We start from the raw sequence: 22,765 nt of genomic DNA on the forward strand, positions 1-22,765 counted from the left end.
ATTCCCGGGAGTGGCATGCCATGGCTGGACGTTGGTGTGCCGTTGGTTTGCCGTGGTGTGCCTTGGACCGTGGTGGTGGTTGAAGGGGGTTTGTTCAACAGTTCATATCGGTCAAGCTAGTGACAGGAGTGACAGGCGTGACAGGCGTGAGCGGCGTGGCAGGCGTGGCAGGCGTGACAGAGGCAGCAGGGTCAGGAGCAAGGGCGTCGTTGTCGTCGAGAGTCATTGGTTCTCGGCCGGCGGGAGCCCTTTCATAGCAGGGCATGGCGTGGGCACGGCACGGCATTCCAGTGACGATTCGGCGGCCCTCGGACCCTTGGGCGACTCGACGACGACTCGACAACTCGACGACTCGACGACTCGACATGCAAGGGGAATGGAGGCCAAGGCGGCGCCGGCGCATCCTGGCCACTCGTTTCGAGGCGCAGTGGGGGTGGTGGCTTGTCCCCAGGCTCCCGTCGTGATACATAGTCACGATGGCATGCGTGCGGGTTTCAGAGCCTCACGCCCAGAGGCAGACCGGCAGACCTTGCGTGGCGGACGGGCGGGCTGCCATTGGCCAAAGAGACATCAAGGTGGCTTTAGCTCTGCTTGACCTTGTCTAACCCCCTGGCGGTAGACATCCCTGGTCCGTCCCAGTCGTTCTTGCAAATTCCCGCCAGGAACAGGCATGCAATATGCAATGCATGTTTTTTTTTTTTTTTTTTTTTTTTTTTTTTTTTTTTTTTTTTTTTTGGCCCGGGGGTCTTTGTGCAGGTTCCTGGCAGGTCGGTGCCGGTGCCGAGCCAGACGCAGCGCAGGGAATCGAGATGCGTGCGAAAGCAGCCAGTAGCTTGTCAGGCTTGTCGACACAAGCAGATCAGATCCAACCAGGTCAAGGGGGCGAGAGCAGGTCTGCACACGACATGCATCATCGATTCATCGCCATCAGCAGATGGTTGGGCGTTGCCGTGCTGAACTGCGCAGAGCCAGTCTGTCGGACCAAGGACCGCTTGTTCACCAGTCGACAAATCAAAGTAAGGGTATTCTGTTGCTCTGTTGCGTCTGTTGCGTCTGCTCTGTCTGCTGTGTCTGCTGTGTCTGTTGCATCTGTTGCGTCTTGGCGGGCTCATTCTCCGTCCTCTTCTTTGTCCGTCCGACGCTCGCTGGGGTCCCAGTCGCTGCCCGAAAGAAGCGTTCAACATGAACAGGGGCGGCCGACTCGGTGGCCCATGGCCCATCCGCGCGCTGATTCATTTCCGAGGGCATGGCGCAGTGCGGGCCGCCAATCAAAGCGCCAAAGCACCAGTCATGGTCATGTTGGCCCTTGATGCATACCGGTGCGCCAGCCTCTCCCGACCGCCGTGGGAATCTCCACCAGCCAGCCACCACTTCCATTTCGTTTCAAGATGCGCCGACAAATTGAGCTGCATCCATCACGCGCCAACTACGTCCGGGCTCCGCAGTACGCACTCGGCGCTCGCTCGGCGTGTGTCGCGTGTGTCTCTGTGCCTGCTCCTCCGCACGCCATCTGGAAACAATCGAACCGCCGGCGATGGAGGCTGCTGCCTTGTTTCTTGCCTTCTTGCTCTTGCCCGTCGCGCTAAAACACCAGCCCAAGCCCAAGCCTACTATTGTCAACTGAAGCACTCGTCAGGAGTAAGAGTGGCTGTCTGATGAGACGCTGAGGCAACAGCCTTTCGAGTCACGAGTATACCAGGATGTGCAGAGGTTTCATAATCCCAAGACCATTGACATGGCTTGCGGTTTCTGGGTGCAACTCGTGCTCCTTGTCGCCGAGATGGCTGTTTCCTGGAGCTGTTTGATGCTGCTGTTTGATGCTGCTGTTTGATGCTGCTGTTTGATGCTGCCGTTTGGACGGTGCCACCAATACCCTGCATGGTTTGGCCCTTGGATCCAGCTTTTTCCTTTTCTTTTCCTCGAGACCTAAAAGACTCGGATCAGCCAAGTCTCGCCAGCATGCAGGGTTCATGTGTTGTAATTTTTTCGCCGGGTTGTGCGCGTTTCCGCCCGCTGGTTGTCAACGGCACGACAAGTCCCCCGGCTCCGCCAATACATGACATCAGGTTCCTGGCCACACTTGGACTTGCGTCATGATCAGCTTTCATGTTTTCCGTCCGTCGGTTGCACCACGCACCAAATCTGTTTGTTGGTTGCACATTGAAGCTCATTTGGATAACGCGCACACCGGGCAATAGGAATTCGCCGCCGTCACGCGTCTGCAGGTGTTGTCAGTCATCCAACAGCTGCCAGCTGCCAGCTGCCAGCTGCCAGACATTGACTTGTTCCTCTTGCTGGCGTCAATGTGTTTCGAGTCCCAACCTCCCAACTGTCGAGCAGGCGGGTCGTTCCCCCGCAGTTGGGAGGCAAATGACAGGTCAACATGCCTGAAATCGGACGACCTGCGAGGCGTCTGGTTCTGGCGTTCTGGCGCTGGGGTCCCTGTGCCAAGCCCCACTGAAACCGCCCCAGGTTTCAACCTCGACCCAGCGGCCAATGGCGTGGTGTCTCCCCGATGGAAAAGGGCACGCGCGACACCACACTCTAAAGCAAACTGAATCACCGTTCAAATGGTGAGCTGGATGTATTCCGTACAGCACTCCGTACAGGGTCAGATTGTGCAACCCGTTCATGGCTGCCTGCCTGCCTGCCTGCCTGCCTGCCTGCCTGCCACAGGCCGTGGAGGGGACATTTTGTTGTTTGCGCGTTTTGGCCTTTTGGCCTTTTGGCCTTTTGGCCTTTTGGCCTTTTGGCCTTTTGGCCTTTTGCGTGTTTCGCTTGGTTGCGCGAGCAGACTGTGCGCCGAGTGACACGGCGTCTCGTCCCTGGTGGGCCAGCTGCCGTATGGCGGCGTAACCAGACGCATGCATGATGCCAGGCGTCCAATGTCTGTGGACGGCTGCCAAGTCCCAACTACAGTAGCCGCCGGCGGAACCAGGGGGTGAGTTCAAAAGTCTTGTCTGCTGCATGTGGCCAACGAACTGTGCAGGCAGCGTTGTTGGTCGTCGTTGGTCGTTGTTGGTCGTTGTTCTGGTGGGCGGCCTCTGGTAGGGTGGTAGTGATGGACGCTGGGAGCCATTACGTAAGGTACCGTATGACCAGCGCCTGCATGAGGTCTGGTTCTGGTGCACGCCCCCTCCTGTAACCGCCGGGAGGGCGTCTACCGTGGTGCAGCGGGCGGCAACAACAGTATGTAAAGAGACTGGAGAGCCGGCAGGCAAATAAGCATCAACAGTCGGTAAAAGTTTCAAGATTATCGGTATACGATCTGGGCCGTTCCGCTGCCGCTATCCGTGCTCTGTTCGCAAAAGAAAAGAGACAGATAGAAAGGCCTCAATCTCGTTTCATTGCACGTAGCCATGATGATTCGGTGACAATATGTGGCCGCAAGTCTGTGCTAGCTGCTGCATTGCATGCACTAGGGCAAGTTGGCAGCAATTCAAGCATTGACGATTCAGCCAGGGTACTCCATATGGTGTAGATTTGGAATCTGGCTTCAGGAACATGCTCTAGGCAGAATTTCACCGCCTTGTCATGGCAGAACCTCACTCACCACCCTCTCTTTCGTGGGTTGGAATTTCATTTCCTCAAAACCTTCTCCCTTATACACCAGCCCGGTGAAGGTGCAAAGCGGGAAGAAGCTACGCTCTTCCTCTCCCCAATTACCACGGGTACAACGTAGTGCGGACTGCTGACTCTGGGGTATCGCCAGGGTCATTGCTGGAACAGGCAGCGACCTTGACGGCTTGCTTCTTCGTGTCAATATACCTTTCAAAGTCCGCGACCTGGTTGCAAAGCTTGTCTCGTCGACTGCCCGTTACCATCCAACTGCCATGTAGCCTCGTCAAAAGGTGCAAAGCGGCAAGACTTGATGCAATGGCCCTCGGTCAAAAAACGTAACTCGCAACTCGTACCCGCACGTTGGTTGCCCCAGGTCTTTTTCGCAATCGCAGGCATCATGACTTTTCAGGCCGCCCACCCAGCCCCTGGATTCCATGCAACGAAAGCGCAAGCGCATCGCCAGCCCTAGTATAATCGAATGGCAGCACATCGCGGGCTTTCCCCCGGGAATCGCCCGCCCGACCGATTCGGCAGGAAGCAGACGAAGAAACCAGTCGCGGGGTTTTTGTCGTTCCCTCGCGGGTATCCCCGTGCGTGCGGCTCGAAAGTCACTTGGGTGTAAAATGGGCCGTCAAGTACGGAGTAGTCGGAGCATCAAGGCCAAGCCACCGCTTTCTGGTTTGCTCCCCATTGGCATGCCGGCGGGAATCTAACTTTACCGGCGCGAAGCCGAGGTACCGAACCTTGTTATTTCCCCGCATTTTGTAGGTATTCGAGTAATCGAGTCGGTAATCGAGTCGGTAATCGAGGAAGCAAGGGGCACGGCTGGGACGCATGACAGCATTCATCAACACTAATCCATCCGCTAGAATTAGTACGGACCGCGGCGATGGTGACTTGTTGTAGTGACTTGCCGCTCGAGGCTCGAGAGCATGGCCAAGTCTGCTCCGACTTCCAGAAAACGAGGTCTAGCCAGCTTGGCTGGAACCTTGTTTGCACCGCGGCAGCCTGTGCCTGGACAATCCTGAGCCTTTCTTAATCCAGTGCCTCTGCTCCGTATGCGGGGTTGTGCTACTACATTACCACTTGCCCTGGTCATCTGATGGTCTGCCTGCGAGGAGGTATGTAAGTGAGGGCACCCCAAGGTCGCGCCTGCCTGAAATGCTTTGGACCTGCCTCTCCCGGTTCTCTCCGGTTCTCTCTCCGGTTCTCTCTCCGTTCCCCTCTTTGAGAGTGCAGATCCTCATTGCGGTTTGCAACCCTTTTCTCCTCGTGGCCGTTGTCGTTTCTGGCTCATGAAGAGCGTAGAGATAGATGGCCCTTCCCCATGGCATCACCAACGACAGATGCCGTGAAATCACCCCTTGAATCCGTAGCCTCGGCCTCTCATCACGGCGGAAAGACTTGCGCCGACTCGCAGCAGTATGGCGACCAGATTCCCCACGAAATGCTCGAGATCCTCGCCCCCAACGGGGAAGAGGACTTTATCCTCTCCAAGATCAACAGCATGCCCGAAGAGGAGGCCGTTGCAATCATAACCGAGGCCCTCAAGTTCCATTCGGACGACTGGAACTTTCCCTCCGACATGCGCCAGCGTATGCACAAGCTCCTCCTGGGCCCCAAGACCTACGGCGAGCACTATGGCCGAGATCTTCGTGTCGACGCCACCATGATGAAGTGGTCGTCTCCGTATCCGGCCGTGAGAGCCGTGGCGAGCCCCGTTGATGATGCTCAAGTACCGATCGAGACGCTTAGAGCATACTTTTTGGGAATTTGTTGGGCCATTATCGGGACATTCACGTCCACCTTCTTCAACAGCCGCTTCCCCGGTATCAGTACGTCCTCTCCAGCCAAAGTGGGCTTCAATGGCAAAAATGACATTTTGTTTTTTTTCCCCATTTCCCTCGGACACGTGCGTTGTTTGTCCTGAATGGCATCTGCCAAAAGCTCTGGCTGCGATTGTCCTGTACAGAACCTTTAGCCAGACAGACAGTCTGACATGCGCATGTTCCACGCCATCCGTCAAGCCAACACTAACGCCTTGTCAAGGCCTCGGCAACTCTGTCATTCAAATCCTTCTTTACCCCTGCGGCAAACTCCTCCACGCCCTTCTGCCAGACTGGGGCTTCCATGCCTTTGGTGTCAGGCACTCGCTTAACCCGGGCCCCTGGACTTTCAAGGAGCAAATGTTTGCCACCATCACCTTCAACATTGCCATCTACACCACCAACAGCTACGGCATGATCTTGGTCCAACGCTCGCCCGTCTACTACGGCCTCGACTTTATCGACTTTGGCTACCAGCTCATGCTCACGCTCTTTGTGCAGCTCATGGGCATGGGCTTGGCAGGCTACCTCCGCCGCTTCAGCGTGTATCCCGTCAAGGCGCTCTGGCCGACGCTCATGCCCGTCATCGCCCTGAACAGGGCCCTCACCAAGCCCGAGCCGCGGGAGAGGATCAACGGCTGGACCATTTCCCGATACAGGTTCTTCTTTGTGGCTGCCACAGCCATGTTCTTCTACTACTGGCTTCCCGGATTCCTCTTCACGGCTCTATCCCAGTTCAACTGGATGACGTGGATCGCCCCCGACAACTTTCTGCTGGCCGTCCTGACCGGCTCCAACATGGGGCTGGGCTTGCTCAACCCCGTCACGACGTTTGACTGGAACGTGGCCACGAGCTCCTACGCCGCTCTTGCGCAGCCGTTCTTCAGCACCTGCACCATGTATGTCGGCAGCGTCCTGGGTGGCTTCATCATCCTGGGCATATTCTACTCCAACATGTACAACACGGGCTACCTTCCCATCAACTCCTCTTCGGCGTTTGCCAACGACGGCAAGCCGTACGTGGTGCAAAAGATTGTCGTCAAGAACAAGCTCGACATTGGCAAGTACCAGCAGTACTCGCCGCCGTACTACTCGGCAGGCTACGTCCTGACGGTGGGCGCCAACTTTGCCTTTTACCCCGTGTATTTCCTGTACATCATGGTCAACCAGTGGAGGACGATTGGCCGAGCCTACGTCGATTTCTACAAAGGCCTCCGGTACGGAAAAGGCAACTACGAGGACGCCATGGATGTGCACAACCGGGAAATGGCAAAGTACAAGGAGGTGCCCGACTGGTGGTTCCTTGCCATCTTTGCCGGCGCCGTCGTGGTGTCGGTCATCTGGACCGAGATTTATCCCGTCGACGTCCCCGTGTGGCTCATCTTCCTCATCATTGGCGTCAACCTCGTCTTCGCGGTCCCCCTGTCCTTCCTGTCCGCCACGACGGGCACCAACCTGGGCCTGGGGTCCCTGATGCAGATCATGACAGGCTTCCTGCTGCCCAGCAACCCCAACGCCTTCCTGTTTGGGCAGACGCTGGGTTCCTGGGCGCTTGCGGGCTACGGGGACAACTACGTGCAGGACCAGAAGATGGCGCACTACTGCAAGATTGCGCCGCGGGCCGTGTTTCGCAGCCAGGTGGGCACGATTGTCGCGACGTGCTTCGTCGCCGTGGCCACGCAGAACCTGATCCTCGACAAGGTGGAGGGCCTGTGCACGCCGGACCAGCCGAGCCGTTTTACGTGCGCCAACGACGGCGCTCCGCTGTACTCCAACTCTCTGATGTGGGGGCTGATGGGCTCGGGGCGCATGTTCGACTCCGTCTACCCGCTGTTCAAGTGGTGTTTTCTCATGGGCGCGGCCGTTGCCGTGGTCTTCCTGGCCGGCCAGGGCCTCGGCCCCCGGTACCTCCCCTCGGCGCGGGAGAGGCTGCGCAGGAGGCTGTCTCCGGCGCGCTTTGCCTGGCTCGACGGGACGCTGTTCCGGCTGGTAGCCTCGCTCATGTGGCTGAACCCGGTGCTCGTGATCCAGGGCATCCAGCACTGGGCCCCCTCCAACCTGGCGTACAAGACGCCCGGCTTCATCCTGTCATTTGTCTTTATGCACTGGCTGCCTCGGCACCGCCTGGCGTGGTGGTCCAAGTACAACTACGTGCTGTCGGCCGCCTTGACCGCGGGCGTCGCGCTGGCCGCCCTGGTCATGTTCTTTGCCGTGGGCTACCATGCCAAGAGCTTGAGGTGGTGGGGGAACACGGTCAGCACGGGTGGCATGGACGGCAGGCAGGTGGGATGGCTGGCGATTCCGGCGAGGGGGTATTTCGGGCCGGAAAAGGGGCAATTTCCGTGAGAGTCGTGTCCCTCCCTTTGGTTTATCTATCCTGCGGTGATTTTGCCGGAATGTTTGCCAGGTTGCGAAGGGCAGGGGATTTGTTTCTGGACATTTGCCAGCTGAGCCATGTCGCGTAGTATCGTTGGGCGCGTCGCATAGCACAAGCAGACCAAGTCTTTGTAATGCATTGCTGCAGCCTTGCGTTTGGCACGCACAAAGGTACGACCCGATGCCGATTCACTCGTCGTGCACCTCGAACACCAGTTGATCAATTCAATGCCCCTTTGCGGCGGAGGTTGGAGGCTGCTGGCCCTGAAGTCAAGCCCGTTTTACGTCGGCCCGCGATGACCGTGAGTTTACCACGTCTCCGCGTACGAGGAAAGCAGCGGTCAAAAACCAAACAAAGTTTATTTTAGCCGCGGCGCTTCGACGCCAACCCCGCCCGGGTACCCCCCACGCCCGGGTATTTATTTTGTGCCGTTGCCGGGGAAGTACGGGGGACACGGCCAACGAGGGGCCGCGGGGACGTCGACAGCACACATGGCATGGGATGGTGTTTCGATTTCAGCCCGGCACGTACGGAGTACCTGTGCATGTATGCATGCCCGGACGCTAGGAGTTTACTAGCGTGGCCTGCTAGCCGATTGGTGCAGTAGGTTAAGTTAGGTAGGGCAAGGCAAGGCAAGGGAAGGCAAGGTAAGGTATGTATGTTATGTCAATAGCTTGATGCTAGTGCCAGCCATCGGCCCATCAGGCAAGTCTTGTTGGGCACATGGCCTGGTTGCCGAGCACGGATAAGCGTCAACTTTGATCCAACTGCATGCTGTGTCAACCAAGGTACTTGCTGTATGCAGCAAGCGCTGGATACGTTGTACATTCCGCGCGGCGTCTGGGTGCGCGTCTGGTAGGCGCGGCCGGATGCGACAGCGCAGGCCTATGCTTCCCGCTCGGGAGTCGACAACAGTCGAGAGCCGGTGACGATTGCTGGCGCGGCACCTGCAGGCTTGATGCTAGGGCGGCTTCAGTTGCTTCGGTTGATGCCTGGCAGCTTGGCCGGCAAAGCGGGGGTTTTTGGCCTCGGCGGCTATTCCTTCTGCAGGGCATTTCAACTACCTAGGTACCTAACCTAACCTACCTAGGAGTAGTACGTGCTGGCCCAAGGTATGTACATGTACCTTGGTTTATTTATTCGATGGCTTGAGTCTGGTCTGGGCCTGGACCTGCGGCCTGGTACGTGCTGGGGCCCCCGCACTGTGCGCGCTCCGGGCCAGGGCTCGACCCGCCGGGGACAAGGCTGGGGCCTCTGAACGCGCCAGCGCGAGCGCACCAAGCAATTGGCATTGACGATTCAGCGTTCCTTTCGACAGCTGGGGGTGATTCTGCCCGAGGCCGGTAATTGTAGCCCCAAGGGACAGGGGTAGGGGGGCGGATGACACCGAAAGCAAGGACCGCTGGGGGTCGCCAGCCACGTCGTTGCTGGTCATGCATGACCTGCCCTGCCACGGCTCGACAGCCACGAGGGAGGTTATTCCGGCTCGGTGAATAGCGCATCTGGGCCCCGGTCTTTTTAGCAGTCGGCCCCACTTGGGAAGCTGCAGGCTAGCTACATGTAGTTAGTGCCAGGCATTTTCACGGTGGGTTCGTCGGCATGCCCCAGCAGGCCGGCATGGCTGACGCCTTGGAGGAGACTCGAACCAGACGTATGTATCCACGCCTTCTTGCTGCACGCAACTGACTCGGGCCGGGAATCCCTTGGGCGCCAGATGATGCTTCCTTCCCACGCGACAGGCCCGCGGAGAAGACTCGCCTCGTGGAAAACGAAGGCAGTTGGGGGCTCCGAGTTTTCTCTGTTTTTCCCGCTTTCGCTCCCTCCACCTCCAGCTAGGAATGCCGCGGACGGGGTCCTCGACCCCAGCAGCGTTGACAAGGTTGGGGATAGACGCAGTCCGCGCGGCTAGGGTCGAGGACTCTTGATTTTCAAGCAAGAGCCCTTTTTTTTTTTTTTTTTTTTTTTTTTTTTTCCCAGTCATATGATGCCCAACACGAACGACGTCGATGGGGAAAAGGAACCCCGTCCGCCGTATTCCGACGCCCCGCTCGCATTGTATGCGGGTTGTGTGCGGGGGTGTCAGCCATGGGGGGTTGCAGGCTTTGCCTGCATTGCCCTTGCGCACACTTCCCAGCTAGCAGTTGGCTAGCTTTAGCCTAGCTCTATTCTAGCATCAGGCTAGCATCAGGCTAGCGACGGTCATGGGCTGACGCGAGGCCGAGACTTCATAGACCATATCTACCCACTTGACAAATAGCGTCTTGGCTCCCAGGCCGCCCCCGTCCGACTTGCTTTCTCTCAAAAAGGTTAGAGCAATAGCCACGTCGAGTCGTGAACTGAACCAAGCCTCGGTCTCGGTCCATCACAGGCTCCATCACCACATTCATACTGCAGCGAGGTTCGCGTCGAGTTTATTTGCGAGCTTGTCACGGTGTGGTAAGCTCGGTCTGGCGTCAAGCCGAGTATTGGAGAAAAAAAGGGAAAAAAGGAAAAAAAAAAAAAAAGAAAAAAAGACGGAAATAGACAGAAAAATACGGAAAAATACGGAAAAAGACGGGGAAAAAAAAAAAAGAAAGACAAGAAAAGAAAGACAAAAAAAAGCAAGGCTGGATACGTGGCTTTCCGGTTGGCGGGCTGATCATCTTCAGCCCCTCGGGAAGTAGGAAGCAGGCCTCGGAACAAAGATTCTTGCAGCAAAAGGTAAAATCTGTTTGCATCAGCCTCATGGCGCTCGCCCAGTTCCCCAGATTCCCCCACATGTACTCCGTACGTCTGTAGCCATCTAGCCCGTTCGTCTCGTCGTGTCAACTTTACCTATATATACTCCCCAGTCCTGCCCCGGCCCCGGCCCTGTCCGCGATTACTCGCCCAATGCCTGTGTCGTACGTAGACTTGCGTCGCGCCGCCAGCCCATCTCATCATCGTCTGATCCCGCCCAAAGCAGGAGAGCCGCAGGCTTTTCGTCCTCGGCAGTTTCGTTGCTCCTGCCTGTCGGTCTCCCTTTTCCGGTTTCTGTCTTGCCTGCCCCCCCACCGCCGTTCCATCCAGCAGGGAATCAAAACATGGCGCCTAGAGGCGAAGAGCCGGCTGATGACTTGGCCCGAGGCATCGTTCCCACTGCCAGACAGTCCTTCCGCGACCTTTTCATCTGGCGACAGCGTGTCGTCATATCCAACGAATACGGGGAGACGCGCTGCAAATGGAAAGACCCTGACCGCTTCGTCAACCCCATCAGCCTGCTTGCGCAGCTGTCTGCCAAGAACTGGCTGTTCTTCTTGGTCGGCTTCTTCTCCTGGACGGCCGACGCCTTCGACTTCCATGCCCTCTCCATCCAGACTGCCAAGCTGGCCAAGTACTATGGTCGCTCCAAAACCGACATCACCACCGCCATCACTCTCACGCTGCTGCTTCGATCCATTGGCGCCGCCTGTTTTGGCCTTGCGGGCGACAAATGGGGCCGCAAGTGGCCCATGGTTGCCAACATGATCATCCTCGGGCTTCTCCAGATCGCAACCATCTATAGTCACACCTTTTCCCAGTTTTTGGCCGTGCGAAGTTTGTTCGGCCTGTTCATGGGAGGAGTGTACGGCAACGCCATCGCCATGGCTCTCGAGCAGTGCCCGTAAGTGTTGACGAGAGCTTGATGAAGCAGTTGCCCAACATGATTCTCAAGGGAGCGGCACTAACTCCCCATGGGCCAGACCAAACGCTCGTGGCTTGATGTCGGGCATCTTGCAGCAAGGCTATTCCTTTGGCTATGTCTTGGCGGCTTGCGCCAATCTTGGCGTCGGTGGAGGGACCGACACCTGGAAGACTGTGTTCTGGGCCGCCGGTAAGTCTTGGCAAAAGGCGTGAGCTGCAGCGCGAGAGCAGTCCCGAGTTCCCGTCCGGCTGACATGCGTGCCCCCCAACGCAGCCGGGTTTTCCATCGGAATCGGCATCATCCGCATCTTGTTCCCCGAATCGCAACAGTTCTTGGACGCCAAGAAGGAGGGAAAGCAACATGGCAGCCCCGGTGCTTTCTGGCGCGAGACAAGGATGATGCTCGCGCAAGAATGGAAAATGTGCGTCTACTGCATCATTCTCATGACGTGGTTCAACTATTACTCCCACACCTCGCAAGACTCATACACGACCTTTATGCTCACGCAAAAGGAGCTCAACAACGACGGCGCCTCGAGAGCCTCCATCCTGATGAAGGCGGGTGCTTGCGTTGGCGGCACCATTATCGGCTACGCGTCGCAGTTCGTGGGCAGACGCAGGACCATCATAGCCTCGTCCTTGGTGTCGGCTGCCTTGATCCCGGCTTGGATCTTGCCCCAAGGTGAGCGCGCTCTGAGCGCTACCGGTTTCTTCATGCAGTTCTTTGTTCAAGGCGCGTGGGGCGTCATCCCCATCCACCTCAACGAGCTGTCCCCGGTTGCCTTTCGATCCACCTTCCCTGGTGTGACGTACCAGATTGGCAACATGATCTCCTCCCCATCCGCCCAGATTGTCAACGCCATATCGGAGAAGACGTTTGTGCGACTGTCCAACGGCCACCGCGTCGAAGCGTATGGCCCTGTCATGGGCGTGGCGACTGCCATTATTGCGGTTGGCATCATCGTCACCACCATGGTCGGCCCCGAACGGCGTGGTAGGGATTTCGAAAACAGGGTTGCGGGTGTGAATAGCCCGGTTTCGTCAGACAAAGTCCTCGGAGAAGCGGAGGATGAAGAGAAGGCAAGAGTGGCCGTTAAAGAGTAATGGAACACAACCTAGCCCATGCGGCCGGCAAGGGTGTATCATGGCTTGTAAGCGTCCGAGGCCCTAGATAGGAATGAATTTTGTGTGTGTTTGCTAGAGGAGCCCTGTGTTCTCGTGAGAGGTCTCTGCATGGAGTTGGATGGGCCGATGCAGCGAGTCCCCCCACTTCTTCTGGCCCGAGACTCGTTCCTTCCGTCGTCACCGCCAGTGGTCGCAACCCTCAATGCCCAATGTCAACGTGCCCAGTAGCTGCCCACGGCTGAACTTGGTCGCTCGTCCCCTTTTACGAGCTCCCGAAGTTGGTCCAAAGAATGCCACTTGATCGAACAAGGACATCTGTGACATCTGTTCCACATTTCGTGCAGAATAAGCATGTTGGCAGTTGTGATATCAGTTCCCGGATACCGACGGCAGCCCCACTTACAGCCTCACCGCCCAGGCTGATGTCGAGCTAACCTCACCCACGTTGTCGATGTCCCTCTCCTCGTTCTGCCACCTGCTTTCCCAACTCGCAATCTATTCTACTGCTTCCAACAAATCAATCCGACCGCTTCTCAATCCTGACGATGGCATCGCATCCAGACCAAACCCCGGTTGAGACGGGCACCTCAGAGGTCCGCAGCGAGGTGAAGAAGCCCAAGAAGAAGAAGGTCCTGCTCATGGGTAAGTCCGGATCGGGCAAGTCCAGCATGAGAAGCATCATTTTCAGTAACTACATTGCTCGAGATACCAGACGGCTGTGAGCACCCCTTGTTTGCCTTTCATCTATCGCCCCCCCTTGTGCCCTCCCCCCGTACCGGCTGACAGTTTCCTCCCTCGGCAGCGGCGCCACCATCGACATCGACCTTTCCCATGTCAAGTTTCTCGGGAACCTGACACTCAACCTCTGGGACTGCGGAGGCCAGGAAGCTTTTATGGAGAACTACCTCTCCCAACAACGGATCCATGTCTTCTCCAACGTCGGGGTGTTGATTTACGTGTTTGACATTGAATCGCGCGATGTGGACCGTGACCTCGCCACCTACGTCTCTATCCTGTCCGCTCTGCTGCAATACTCGCCAGCGGCCAAGATCTACTTTCTCATCCACAAGATGGACCTCGTCGTCCCTTCCGCTCGCGAGTCCGTATACGAAGAACGCGTACGGACGGTCAAGCAAAAGACGACCGAGTACGTCAACTCGTTTGGTGGAGACGCCAGTGCCATGGAGTTGACGCCGTTTGCGACGTCGATATGGGATCAGAGCTTGTACAAAGCCTGGGCATCGATTATCCACGACCTGGTCCCCAACTTGGCCGTCATTGAGAGAAACCTGGCCAACCTGGGCTTAGCCATCGAGGCAGAAGAACTCCTTCTTTTCGAGCGGACATCGTTCCTAGCAGTATCGTCCTGGACCTCGCCCGAGGGACGTCGAAACCCCACCGAGGACAGACTTGAGCGCATGTCCAACATCATGAAGCATTTCAAGCAGAGCATTTCTCGCTTCACCGGCACGCCAAGAAATGCCGAGCAGTTCATCCGCATGGAGCATAAAGCAGGCATGCGATTCAATCTGTTTATACTGAAATTCACCACCAACACGTACCTCATGGTCGTCTTGCCACCTGGCGAAGCTCGATTCAACGCTGCCATGCTGAACTGCCAAATTGCCATTGAGCATTTTAAATTTCTTGACGGGCCGGCACCGCCGCCTTCAGCCACCTCCGCGGTGCCGGCTACCGCGGCGTGAGTTTGTGGCCCCCGGGGGAGTCTTCCTTTCTTTCTTCCTGCTAGACCATGGGAGGTGCAGGCATCTTCACTTTTCCTTTCGGCGTAACGGAGCGATGATACCACTTTGGTTTTTTTTTTTGCATGTACGCGGACTGGGAGAGTATAAACATACCACAATGCGACGATTCTGTCGACTTGACAAAACGTATAGTGGCTAGTGTCCTACGCTAAAAAAAAAGCATCTCTTTTGATTGTCGGTTTAAAAAATATTAAGTCTTGTGATGATGACCTTTGTTCCTTTGATAGCCTTACCATTTGATACCTCATGCGGAAAGAAAAAAAGAAGGAAGAAAAAAGGGAAAAAAAGAAGGAAAAAAAAGGGAAAAAAAAAAAAAACAAACGACGGGCTCGTATCTGTACAAACTGTTGAATCTATGTCCACTTGACAACAGCGGTTCCCCCCTTCTTGAACTCTGGCACCTCTGCCAGGGCTAAGCCCTTGTCGGCGTGCTCTTTGTTGGGGAACGTGGTGGCCAGTACCCACGACCTGCTCCTCGTGTCTGGCGACGCGCCCAGAACGAAATCGTAAACGTCGCCTACCGTCTCGGTGGCGTTGAAGCGAGCGGGAAGCCGCGTACCGTCCGGCAACTGGATTCTGATCAGGACGGTGGGCAGCGAAGAGTCGGCGGCTGGTCCTCGTGCAGAGGACGCAGCCGAGGGCGCGGCCGAGGGCGCGGGGACGGCTCCGGGCGGCGGAGCTGGGCTCGCGGCGCCGGGCCCAGGCACGGGGCTGCCGAGGCGCTGGCCGGCACCGGAGAAAGGCTTGTACTTTTTAGGAGGGGGTTTGTACGGCGTGTCGTGCTGGTGCAGCTTGACGTCGACGGGCTGGTCGTGCTGCACGTTCATAAGGTGCAGGGGGGCGCGGCCGGAGCGGATCATTTGCAGATCCGCCTGGTTGGCCGGGTCGTCGAAGCGCCGCAGCTCGCCGTCGTCGATGCTGAATCCGTCGAGCCATATGTGCAGCACTCGCTCCTGAAGCTCTGCGCTGGACCCATAGGGCCCCCCCGAGAGGTCGGGAATGGTGCGGGACTCGACGCCTTCGCCGCCGAGGACGACTCCAGCGCCGCGGAAGCGTGATGGTGCCGAGGGGCCTGGGGCAGCGGAGCTCGGGTCTGGACGGGAGGAGTTTCTGCACAGTCTCGTCAGCTGGAAACTTTTCCGATGACGCGTGGTCTTTCTCCCCCCCCGCCCCGGGGGCAAGCTAGTGCGTGCGTGGCCCAGTTGGCGGGGGGGGGGGGGGGGGGGGAATAAAAAGGAAAGAAAAAACCGCACTCTTTCGCCTTGGCCACGATGTCGCTGATGATGGTCCTTGGCGCTGCGTCCTGATTAGGGTCCTGGACCGCCAGGCCGGATTTCTCGCCGCCCGCAAAGAGGTTGCCGCGGCCGTCGCCGTCGTCGGCCTCGCCGGAATTGTCGTCGTCGTCGCCGTCGTCGTCGTGGTGCTGGTGCCCTCCGCCGAGGGACCCTAGTGTGGCAACGCCCTTTCTCTTGGGCTGCGCCTTTGCCTTTGGAGGGCCGCCGCGGGACCGGCTGGAGGAAGCTGCCTGAGGGGCGGGGCGACCGTCGAGGGTCCGAGGCCCGGTGTATTCGGGCTCGCGCTCTGGATGGGGGGTGCCGGCTCCGGCTTGCACCTTTTCTTCATCATCGTCCAGGAAGTAGGCGTTGCAGGCCGCCTCAAGGTCCCACTGATTGGCGCCGAGGTATTGTGCTGCCTACGGACGGGACCGTGTGAGAATGATGCTTGCAGGTCAAAAGAACACCCCCCCCACCCGCCCACCCCCCAATTTGAGCAAGCTGAGACGTACCTGTTGCGGCGTCGTGTTGCACATAGCAAGAAACTGCTGCACCAGCTCGTCTCGACCGGAAGTGCTGGGGCCGACGTGGTCAGCCATGGTGAAGCTCGCCAGGGACCAGAACGTGGGGCAGCTGGCGCGGGTCCCGGCAGGATGTGCAAGCTCGTTGCAAGGGGGAGACGACAGAGACCCCGGTTGCAGTTATGGCGCAGGTATCGCTTGCTGTAGAATGGCTGATGGCAGCGGCTGATGGGAGTTGGAGGCGACGGTGTGCGCAGGATGACGGTGAACGCTCGACAGGTTGATGATGGATACGAACAGCTTTAAAGCCACAGCGCAGCGGGGAGCCCCTCGCCACGGGGCTGCCTCAGTTGAAAGGGAGCTCGCGCCGCGCCACAATCCCACCCACCACACGCAGCCTGCAGGCGTGAATCGATTACCTAACACGTCGACCCGCCCGGCCCTGCTTCAGTACATTAGCGTCGGCAGCCGGCGACAAACCTCCCAGGGCCTTTGTGCTCCGGCGTCTGAGCTTCCCATTGCCGACCCCCGTCCAAAACGCCTGACCGTCCTGCATTCTGAAATTCCTCAACCCTGTCGCGCCCGCACAGCTGCCAACCGCGCCGACCACGACGCCCAACAGCGAGCCAAACCCCAGTGCCGTCAGAGGCAAAAGGCCACAGCGCGCAATGGCCTCGGACGACCCGTCGAGCAGCCTCACCGAGTCCGGCATCACCATGCATTCGGACAGCGAGCAATACTCCCCCGGCGAGGATAATCCCTCTGCGTCGCCCCCCTCCACCGGCTCCCCCGTCATCCTGTACAGACCGCCTACCTTGTGGTCGTTATTAAGAGGCGCGGCCATCAACCTCTTGCTTCCGTTCATCAACGGCATGATGCTCGGATTCGGCGAGCTGTTTGCTCATGAAGCCGCCTTTCGATTAGGCTGGGGAGGGACCAAGGTAACGCTCCGGCGCCGCTGTGTCGATGGGAACGCAATCATCCGACCGTCCCTCGCTCGTCCATCCATCGTGGCGCAGAGGTGTGCCCGGAAATCCGGCGTCATGGTTCGCTAACCCTGCCGATTCTTAGGTGTTCCCGCTGTCGCGGAGGCGGGCACATGCTGTCGGACCGGGAATTGAAGTTCGCGAGCGACGCCGGAACCCCGGACCGTCATTGGATGACCTAGCGAGCCTGGAGTAGGGGCGGAGCCTACACGTGGCAGCAATCTGTTCCGGGCGGCTGCCGGAGGCGCGAGAGCATCGTTACGGCGTACTTGGATAATTGGCCATGTGGTCGAGCTGGACTTGCGATCCGATCATCTCTGTGGCGGACGGCATTTCGGAAAGGGCGGTTGAGGATGCTTTTTACGGCAGTCTTTGCGGTGGTTAGATGTTGTGTCATGAAATGCTGCATGTATATATCGACCAGGCACAGCGTTACACCAAGACTCGTCATTTGGCCGGATTTTCGGGGACCGCCACAAGGGCTGCCACGAGGGATCTTGCGAGGGACTCTTACGAGCGACTCTTGCGAGGTCTGGGAAACTAGGCGTTTCCTCGTGCAAGAGAGAGCTTCTGGTGTTGGGAGTTTTGGGAATGCATCCACATGCAAGGGCATGACGCAGCAGACGGCTCTTTAAACAAGCTTGGTCAGAAGCGCCCGGTCAACACTACCTTGCTGCTTGCCGCATCTCAGCCAGATGCATCTAGCCGGCTGCATCTAGCCGGCAACGTAAATAAAACACTCGTTGCTCCCTAAAACCGCGTTTGCCATCCGAGCCACGCACACTCCTCGCCCCTGCAGGCATCCATTCCCCTGCCAATGTCGACCCGTTATCGATAACAACCTGACTTTCCGATCCTACCAGGAGCAACAGCACCCGCCGACCGATGATTTTCCGGAAGCCCAAGACCCCCAAACTACCAAAAAAAAAAAAAAAAAAAAAAAAAAAAAAAAAAAAAAAAAGATCGACCAGCAAAAGCCCGTGAACAAGGTGACCCCGTCGCGCGCTGCTTGGTCGAGCTGCCCGTTCTCTTCGATTCGCAACACCCCAGCGCCGCCATGCTTCCCAGCCGAGCAATCGTTCGGTCCGTCCCCTCCCTCGGGCTGCGGGGACAAGCCCCCGGCGGACGCGGTGCTGTATGTAAGACGTTTTGACGGCGTGGTTCCCCCTTTGCTCCCGTGCTTTGCTTTCGTCTTGTGGTTTGTGGAAAACGGCTCCCGCCGTAGCTGACGCTCGCCAAACGTGACGCCGCCAGAACCCCCCCACGCCCGCGCTGCTGCGACGGCTCGGCCGGAACCTCAGCTCGGTGCGACGCGGCAGCTCGCCGGTCCTGCTGGCGCGCAGCGCCGCCGGGACGACGGTGACCCTCGGCAGCGGCGCCGCCTCGGCCCGGCAGCTCTCCCTCTGGGGCTACGGCAAGAAGAAGACGGCGGGGGACGGCGAGGCGGCGCCAGCACCAGACGCTGCTGCTCGCAGCCCGGCCCAGGACCCCCTCGCCGAGCACGCGGCCCCCGCGCCTCCTCCTCCCCTCGAGCCGCCGGCCTCGACGCCCGCGCCCGAACCCGACGTCTCTCCCGTGCCCGACGCGATGGCCGACGGCGCCGCCGCGGACGTTGCCAGCATGCCCGAGGGCATCGGCTACCTCAAGGCCCTGGGGCTCGAGTACGGCTGGGGCCCCACGTCGGCCATGCAGTGGTGCCTGGAGCACCTTCACGTCCACACCGGCCTCGGATGGGGCGCCTCCATCATGCTCACGGCCGTGCTGCTGCGGTGCGCCATGCTGTACCCCCAGGTCCGGAGCCTGCGGTTCAACGGCGTGATGCAGACGATGCGCAAGGACCCCCGGGCCCAGGAGGCCATGAAGATGGTCCAGCAGGGCCTGATGAAGGGCGACATGGCGATGCGCCAACGGGGCCAGTTCGTCAACAAGAAGCTCAAGGCCGAGTACGGCGTGAGCAACTTGGGCATGCTGTGGTCCTTTGGCCAGATCCCCTTCACCTTTGGCCTGTTCCGCATCGTCAGCAGCATGGCCAATGTTCCTGTGCCGGCCCTGGAGAGCGCCGGCTACCTGTGGTTTACGGACCTGACCGCAACGGACCCTTACTTTATTCTTCCGGCCGCCGGCACCGCCCTGATGGTTGCTGCACTGAGTGTAGGCCAAGCCCCCCCCCCCCCCCTTTTTTTTTTTTTGCCAGGATTTTTTTTCTTTCCTACCTATTTCCCTTCTGGCAGACAAAACTAATCCGAGTCTTTCAAATTAGGTCAACTCCAAGTACACCCCCGAGGCGCAGAAAAAGATGCTCCAGAAACTGACGTACGTCTTCGGCTTCGTCGGCTTCATCGGCACCTCCTTCCTCTCCGCCGGCGTCAACCTCATGACGGTCGCTCTCGGCGCATCCACGCTCGTCACCTCCATCGTCTTGAACAACCCCACGGTCCGCAGCAAAGTCGGCCTCTCCCCCCATCCCCGCGTGGAAACCCCCTCCTCCTCCGCCGCCGCCGCCGCCGCCACGGCCACGCAAGCCTCGTACGAAGCGCCCCGTCAACCCCTCCGCGACCGCCTCAACAACCACCTCGACGAGGTGCGCAAAGGTTTCTCCGAGCATCTCGCCAACTACACCGGTGCTCAGGGCGCCACTCAGCAGGAAAAGGCTGAGCAGAAGCGCAGAGAGCTGATCCGTAAGCTGGAGGACACGCGTAAGCAGCAGGAGAGAGAAGAGTTTGAAAGGAAATACAAGGGCAAGAGTTGAACAGAATCCAAAAATCAAAATCGGAACAGGGGGGAATGAATTTGGCCTGGTGGAACCACCCAGGCCAATACGCCGATTGCGCTGGGAGGGTTGCTTTGGCCGAGTTTCATTTGTTGTTTTCGTTCTTGTCCTCGAGAAAGGATGCATGTCATTGTATAAAGAGCCGTGATTGTTGTACAATAGATTTTTTTTTAGCGCATGTTGCCAAGGGCCTTGTTGTATATATATATATATATATATATATATATATATTTGTAGTGGGAGGAGGGTAAATGTACAACGATTTGAACCATGATTTTCCAGGGGAATTCGCGTCACCAAACTCATAGGTAAATGCATCACTTCTTAGGTACTCATTGAATCGTTGTGCAGCGTCACAACTTTGCACACGGGCCGCATCTACCCCATGTCCGGCAGCTCGTCCCATCCGTCATAACCTTCATTACGTGGCTGTCGCGAAAAGAGAGCCCCTGCTGCCAACTGTTTCATGTAGAGACGCTGCTCGCATTTTGGTTTAAAAAACGGTCCCGTCGCTGTCAATCAAAATTGGGGGCTCCTTGGTATTTGGCCGGTGGATCTCGGCAATCTCACGACCCCCCTGTCGAGAATGGTCAGCGTTGGTTTTCGCACTTGTCGACGTGGAGCGCATGACGGCAAATTTACCTTCCAGCTGCCCGCTTCCAGAAGCTGGGGCAGGGTCATTTCGTTGCCGGCAAGCTCCTTCTTGAGGGCCTTGTTGACCTCGGCACAGAGCAAATCCAACAGACCGACTGTCGCGGCGCGCCATTCTACAACAACGTCATCGCTAGGTTCAAACATGGGAGCGACTTCTACCTCCTTGGTCCCCATCCGCCGGCAGTACTCGGAGTAGTTTTGCAGACCCCGCTCCATGTCGTCTTTTTTCAGGTTGAGCACCCCGAGGTCGACGAACAGCCCGCCATTTCGGTACTCTGGCAGACCCGTGAGCAGTTCTTGGCCGGCAAAGTGCATCTTGAGCAGCGACTGCATGGGCTGCATCACAGAGTATGTGAGCCACTGGGTCAGCTTGTGGAATGGAACTATGGATTCCCACGGGTCCGCTCCTGGCTGGGTCATTGCTTGGCATGGCCATGCATCCCCGAGAGATACTCCGTTTAACGCTGTACGTGATGGGGGCCATATGGAAGTCAAGCCGTTCATGAGAACGTCCCACAGGACCGGCAAGGGCACAATAAGCATCGAGGAAGCCTGCGTTGAAGGGTGAGATAGAAGGTGATCTGAAAAAGAGTCGAGTTGGTTAATTCTGTTTCATGACATGATAGCTGTCTCGGCTGGGCGTGGTTTCCCTCTTCTTCTTCTTTCTTTCTTGGTTTTTTTTTTGTTCTTCTTACCAATCATATTTCCTGGTCTGCCATCACGGCCAAAGTAGTCCGTCTTTTCAGCAAGTGCGCCGGCAAGTCTGACGAGGAGTTCAGTGCGACCTTGCAGGCCGGCCAATTCGTTACCAGGACGAGATTGAAGACCGTCTCGGAGTTTCTCTACAGTCAATGCCTCGAGGCCATCTTTGTCGACTTGGTACTTGTTATCGGGGTTGCCAGAAAAGAAGCCCTATTATGAAAATGTCAATAGGTGTGATTGAGCATTTGCTGGGAACAGGTGGAGCCGGGAGGTGAGGATACCTCTTTGAACATTTCCAAGCTGGCCACGGCGAGGCCTTCGGATCTTCGATATGTTTTACCGCTCTGAGAGCTCTTGTAGCTCCATCGGGTGCCAGCGCCAGCGTCAAGAAGCACGCTCACCAAGAACAAGTCCACCAATCGTCGGCAGCGCTCCGTGCTGTCCACCGAGTCTGGCCATAAGGAGAGCAAATCTGCAATCCTGTCACGACCGCCCACGCCGAAATGCTGGTACCGTCCATGTCCAGGTATACTGGTGAAAGGAGCATCATAGTCGCGCTGCGGGAAAGAAAAAAAAAGTCAGTCGCCAGTTCCAACCGTAGTCTGCCAAGATTGTGACGTGGGGGAAGCCGGTGTATATATATCCTGTTTCCTCCCATTGATCGGGACATGGGTGAGGGGTGAGGGGGGCGGGGCTGCTTTCCAGCCATCTACGAAAATGGAGGTGGCAACGGTGACGGGCCAGATTCTAGGTCAAACCAGGGGGTCGGTGATTGGAGCTTGGAAAGCAAGTACCTTGATCAGACCGGATACAAAGTTGACCACGTCTGGCAGCTTGTCGAGGTCCACATCAAAGTGCTGCAACTTGTTGCGTTTCGCCTTGTCAAGCACCATGGTACTCCTCTCTCTCACAGCACCGAGGCTTCGGAGATATCCGACGGGGTCCAACTGCGGATCCGGCGGTCGGGGGAGATCGATCTTGGGTAGCTTGACGGGAGGCATTGGGGATGACGGGCTGGCAGCTGATGTGAAACTGGTCGCTGAGACACGGTTCCCGACTGCTCGAGAGTGTGCCGAGGTGCTGCTGCTAGGAGAGGGAGACGCTTCGATGGAGGAGGCAGCCTTGGACGACGTCTTGTCCGCTCGCGAAAAGAGGCCCATTGTGGTTGGCCGCGTGTCTGATAAACTGTGCTGCCAACAAGTCCAGACTCTCCAGAGGTCTCAACCCGGGCACACGCGCAGGCCGTGGGCGAGGAGGGGCAGGGTGCGGGGAGAGGGAGCTGGTCGACAGGCTTGCTTCGTTGGGTAAAGCCCGCAGCTGACGGATGACGGCTCGTTGCGCATTGATTGGAGGTGATTGGAGCAGGAGGCTTGGAAGACTGAGTCGGGTTTGCGGAGTCGATGATGTTCGGGGAGGGAGAGGGGGGAGGGGGGGCTACCTTTGCAGGTCGGCTGGCTTGGTCGTGCAGGTCTCCCAGGGAGGGGAAAGGAGCAGTCTGGAGCGAAGTGACGGGGCTTGGATTGATAGATGAATGACGAGGCACGAGGGAGTTGTTTTTGTT

General features: G+C 57.8%; 10 protein-coding genes across 10 annotated transcripts; 5 read left to right on the top strand and 5 right to left on the bottom strand.

The window, feature by feature from the left end:
• Nucleotides 1-94: 94 nt before the first annotated feature.
• On the bottom strand, nt 95-367 carry UV8b_06958 (uncharacterized protein; the record flags this gene model as incomplete). The annotated part of the gene is made up of 1 exon (XM_043144455.1): nt 95-367. One exon carries the CDS (start codon nt 365-367, stop codon nt 95-97), a length of 273 nt encoding a protein of 90 aa, XP_043000390.1.
• Nucleotides 368-1,011: 644 nt separating this feature from the next.
• On the bottom strand, nt 1,012-1,377 carry UV8b_06959 (uncharacterized protein; the record flags this gene model as incomplete). Its single annotated transcript, XM_043144456.1, has 1 exon — nt 1,012-1,377. One exon carries the CDS (start codon nt 1,375-1,377, stop codon nt 1,012-1,014), a length of 366 nt encoding a protein of 121 aa, XP_043000391.1.
• Nucleotides 1,378-4,888: 3,511 nt separating this feature from the next.
• On the top strand, nt 4,889-7,733 carry UV8b_06960 (uncharacterized protein; the record flags this gene model as incomplete). Its single annotated transcript, XM_043144457.1, has 2 exons — nt 4,889-5,396; nt 5,611-7,733. 2 exons carry the CDS (start codon nt 4,889-4,891, stop codon nt 7,731-7,733), a joined length of 2,631 nt encoding a protein of 876 aa, XP_043000392.1.
• Nucleotides 7,734-9,328: 1,595 nt separating this feature from the next.
• Nucleotides 9,329-9,818, bottom strand: UV8b_06961 (uncharacterized protein; the record flags this gene model as incomplete). The annotated part of the gene is made up of 2 exons (XM_043144458.1): nt 9,329-9,684; nt 9,764-9,818. The coding sequence occupies 2 exons, from the start codon at nt 9,816-9,818 to the stop codon at nt 9,329-9,331; spliced, it is 411 nt and encodes a 136-aa protein (XP_043000393.1).
• Nucleotides 9,819-10,826: 1,008 nt separating this feature from the next.
• On the top strand, nt 10,827-12,510 carry UV8b_06962 (uncharacterized protein; the record flags this gene model as incomplete). Its single annotated transcript, XM_043144459.1, has 3 exons — nt 10,827-11,386; nt 11,466-11,596; nt 11,681-12,510. The coding sequence occupies 3 exons, from the start codon at nt 10,827-10,829 to the stop codon at nt 12,508-12,510; spliced, it is 1,521 nt and encodes a 506-aa protein (XP_043000394.1).
• A 566-nt stretch (nt 12,511-13,076) lies between these two features.
• UV8b_06963 (uncharacterized protein) lies at nt 13,077-14,237 on the top strand (the record flags this gene model as incomplete). Its single annotated transcript, XM_043144460.1, has 2 exons — nt 13,077-13,249; nt 13,334-14,237. The coding sequence occupies 2 exons, from the start codon at nt 13,077-13,079 to the stop codon at nt 14,235-14,237; spliced, it is 1,077 nt and encodes a 358-aa protein (XP_043000395.1).
• Nucleotides 14,238-14,650: 413 nt separating this feature from the next.
• Nucleotides 14,651-16,170, bottom strand: UV8b_06964 (uncharacterized protein; the record flags this gene model as incomplete). The annotated part of the gene is made up of 3 exons (XM_043144461.1): nt 14,651-15,407; nt 15,551-15,990; nt 16,084-16,170. The coding sequence occupies 3 exons, from the start codon at nt 16,168-16,170 to the stop codon at nt 14,651-14,653; spliced, it is 1,284 nt and encodes a 427-aa protein (XP_043000396.1).
• A 590-nt stretch (nt 16,171-16,760) lies between these two features.
• UV8b_06965 (uncharacterized protein) lies at nt 16,761-17,274 on the top strand (the record flags this gene model as incomplete). Its single annotated transcript, XM_043144462.1, has 2 exons — nt 16,761-17,033; nt 17,164-17,274. The coding sequence occupies 2 exons, from the start codon at nt 16,761-16,763 to the stop codon at nt 17,272-17,274; spliced, it is 384 nt and encodes a 127-aa protein (XP_043000397.1).
• An 861-nt stretch (nt 17,275-18,135) lies between these two features.
• UV8b_06966 (uncharacterized protein) lies at nt 18,136-19,827 on the top strand (the record flags this gene model as incomplete). Its single annotated transcript, XM_043144463.1, has 3 exons — nt 18,136-18,213; nt 18,333-19,229; nt 19,339-19,827. The coding sequence occupies 3 exons, from the start codon at nt 18,136-18,138 to the stop codon at nt 19,825-19,827; spliced, it is 1,464 nt and encodes a 487-aa protein (XP_043000398.1).
• Nucleotides 19,828-20,341: 514 nt separating this feature from the next.
• Nucleotides 20,342-22,364, bottom strand: UV8b_06967 (uncharacterized protein; the record flags this gene model as incomplete). The annotated part of the gene is made up of 5 exons (XM_043144464.1): nt 20,342-20,425; nt 20,491-21,083; nt 21,198-21,414; nt 21,486-21,761; nt 21,999-22,364. 5 exons carry the CDS (start codon nt 22,362-22,364, stop codon nt 20,342-20,344), a joined length of 1,536 nt encoding a protein of 511 aa, XP_043000399.1.
• Between the last annotated feature and the right edge of the window lie 401 nt (nt 22,365-22,765).

This window comes from Ustilaginoidea virens, chromosome 5 (genome assembly GCF_000687475.1).
Source record: "Ustilaginoidea virens chromosome 5, complete sequence".
NCBI lineage: Eukaryota > Fungi > Ascomycota > Sordariomycetes > Hypocreales > Clavicipitaceae > Ustilaginoidea > Ustilaginoidea virens.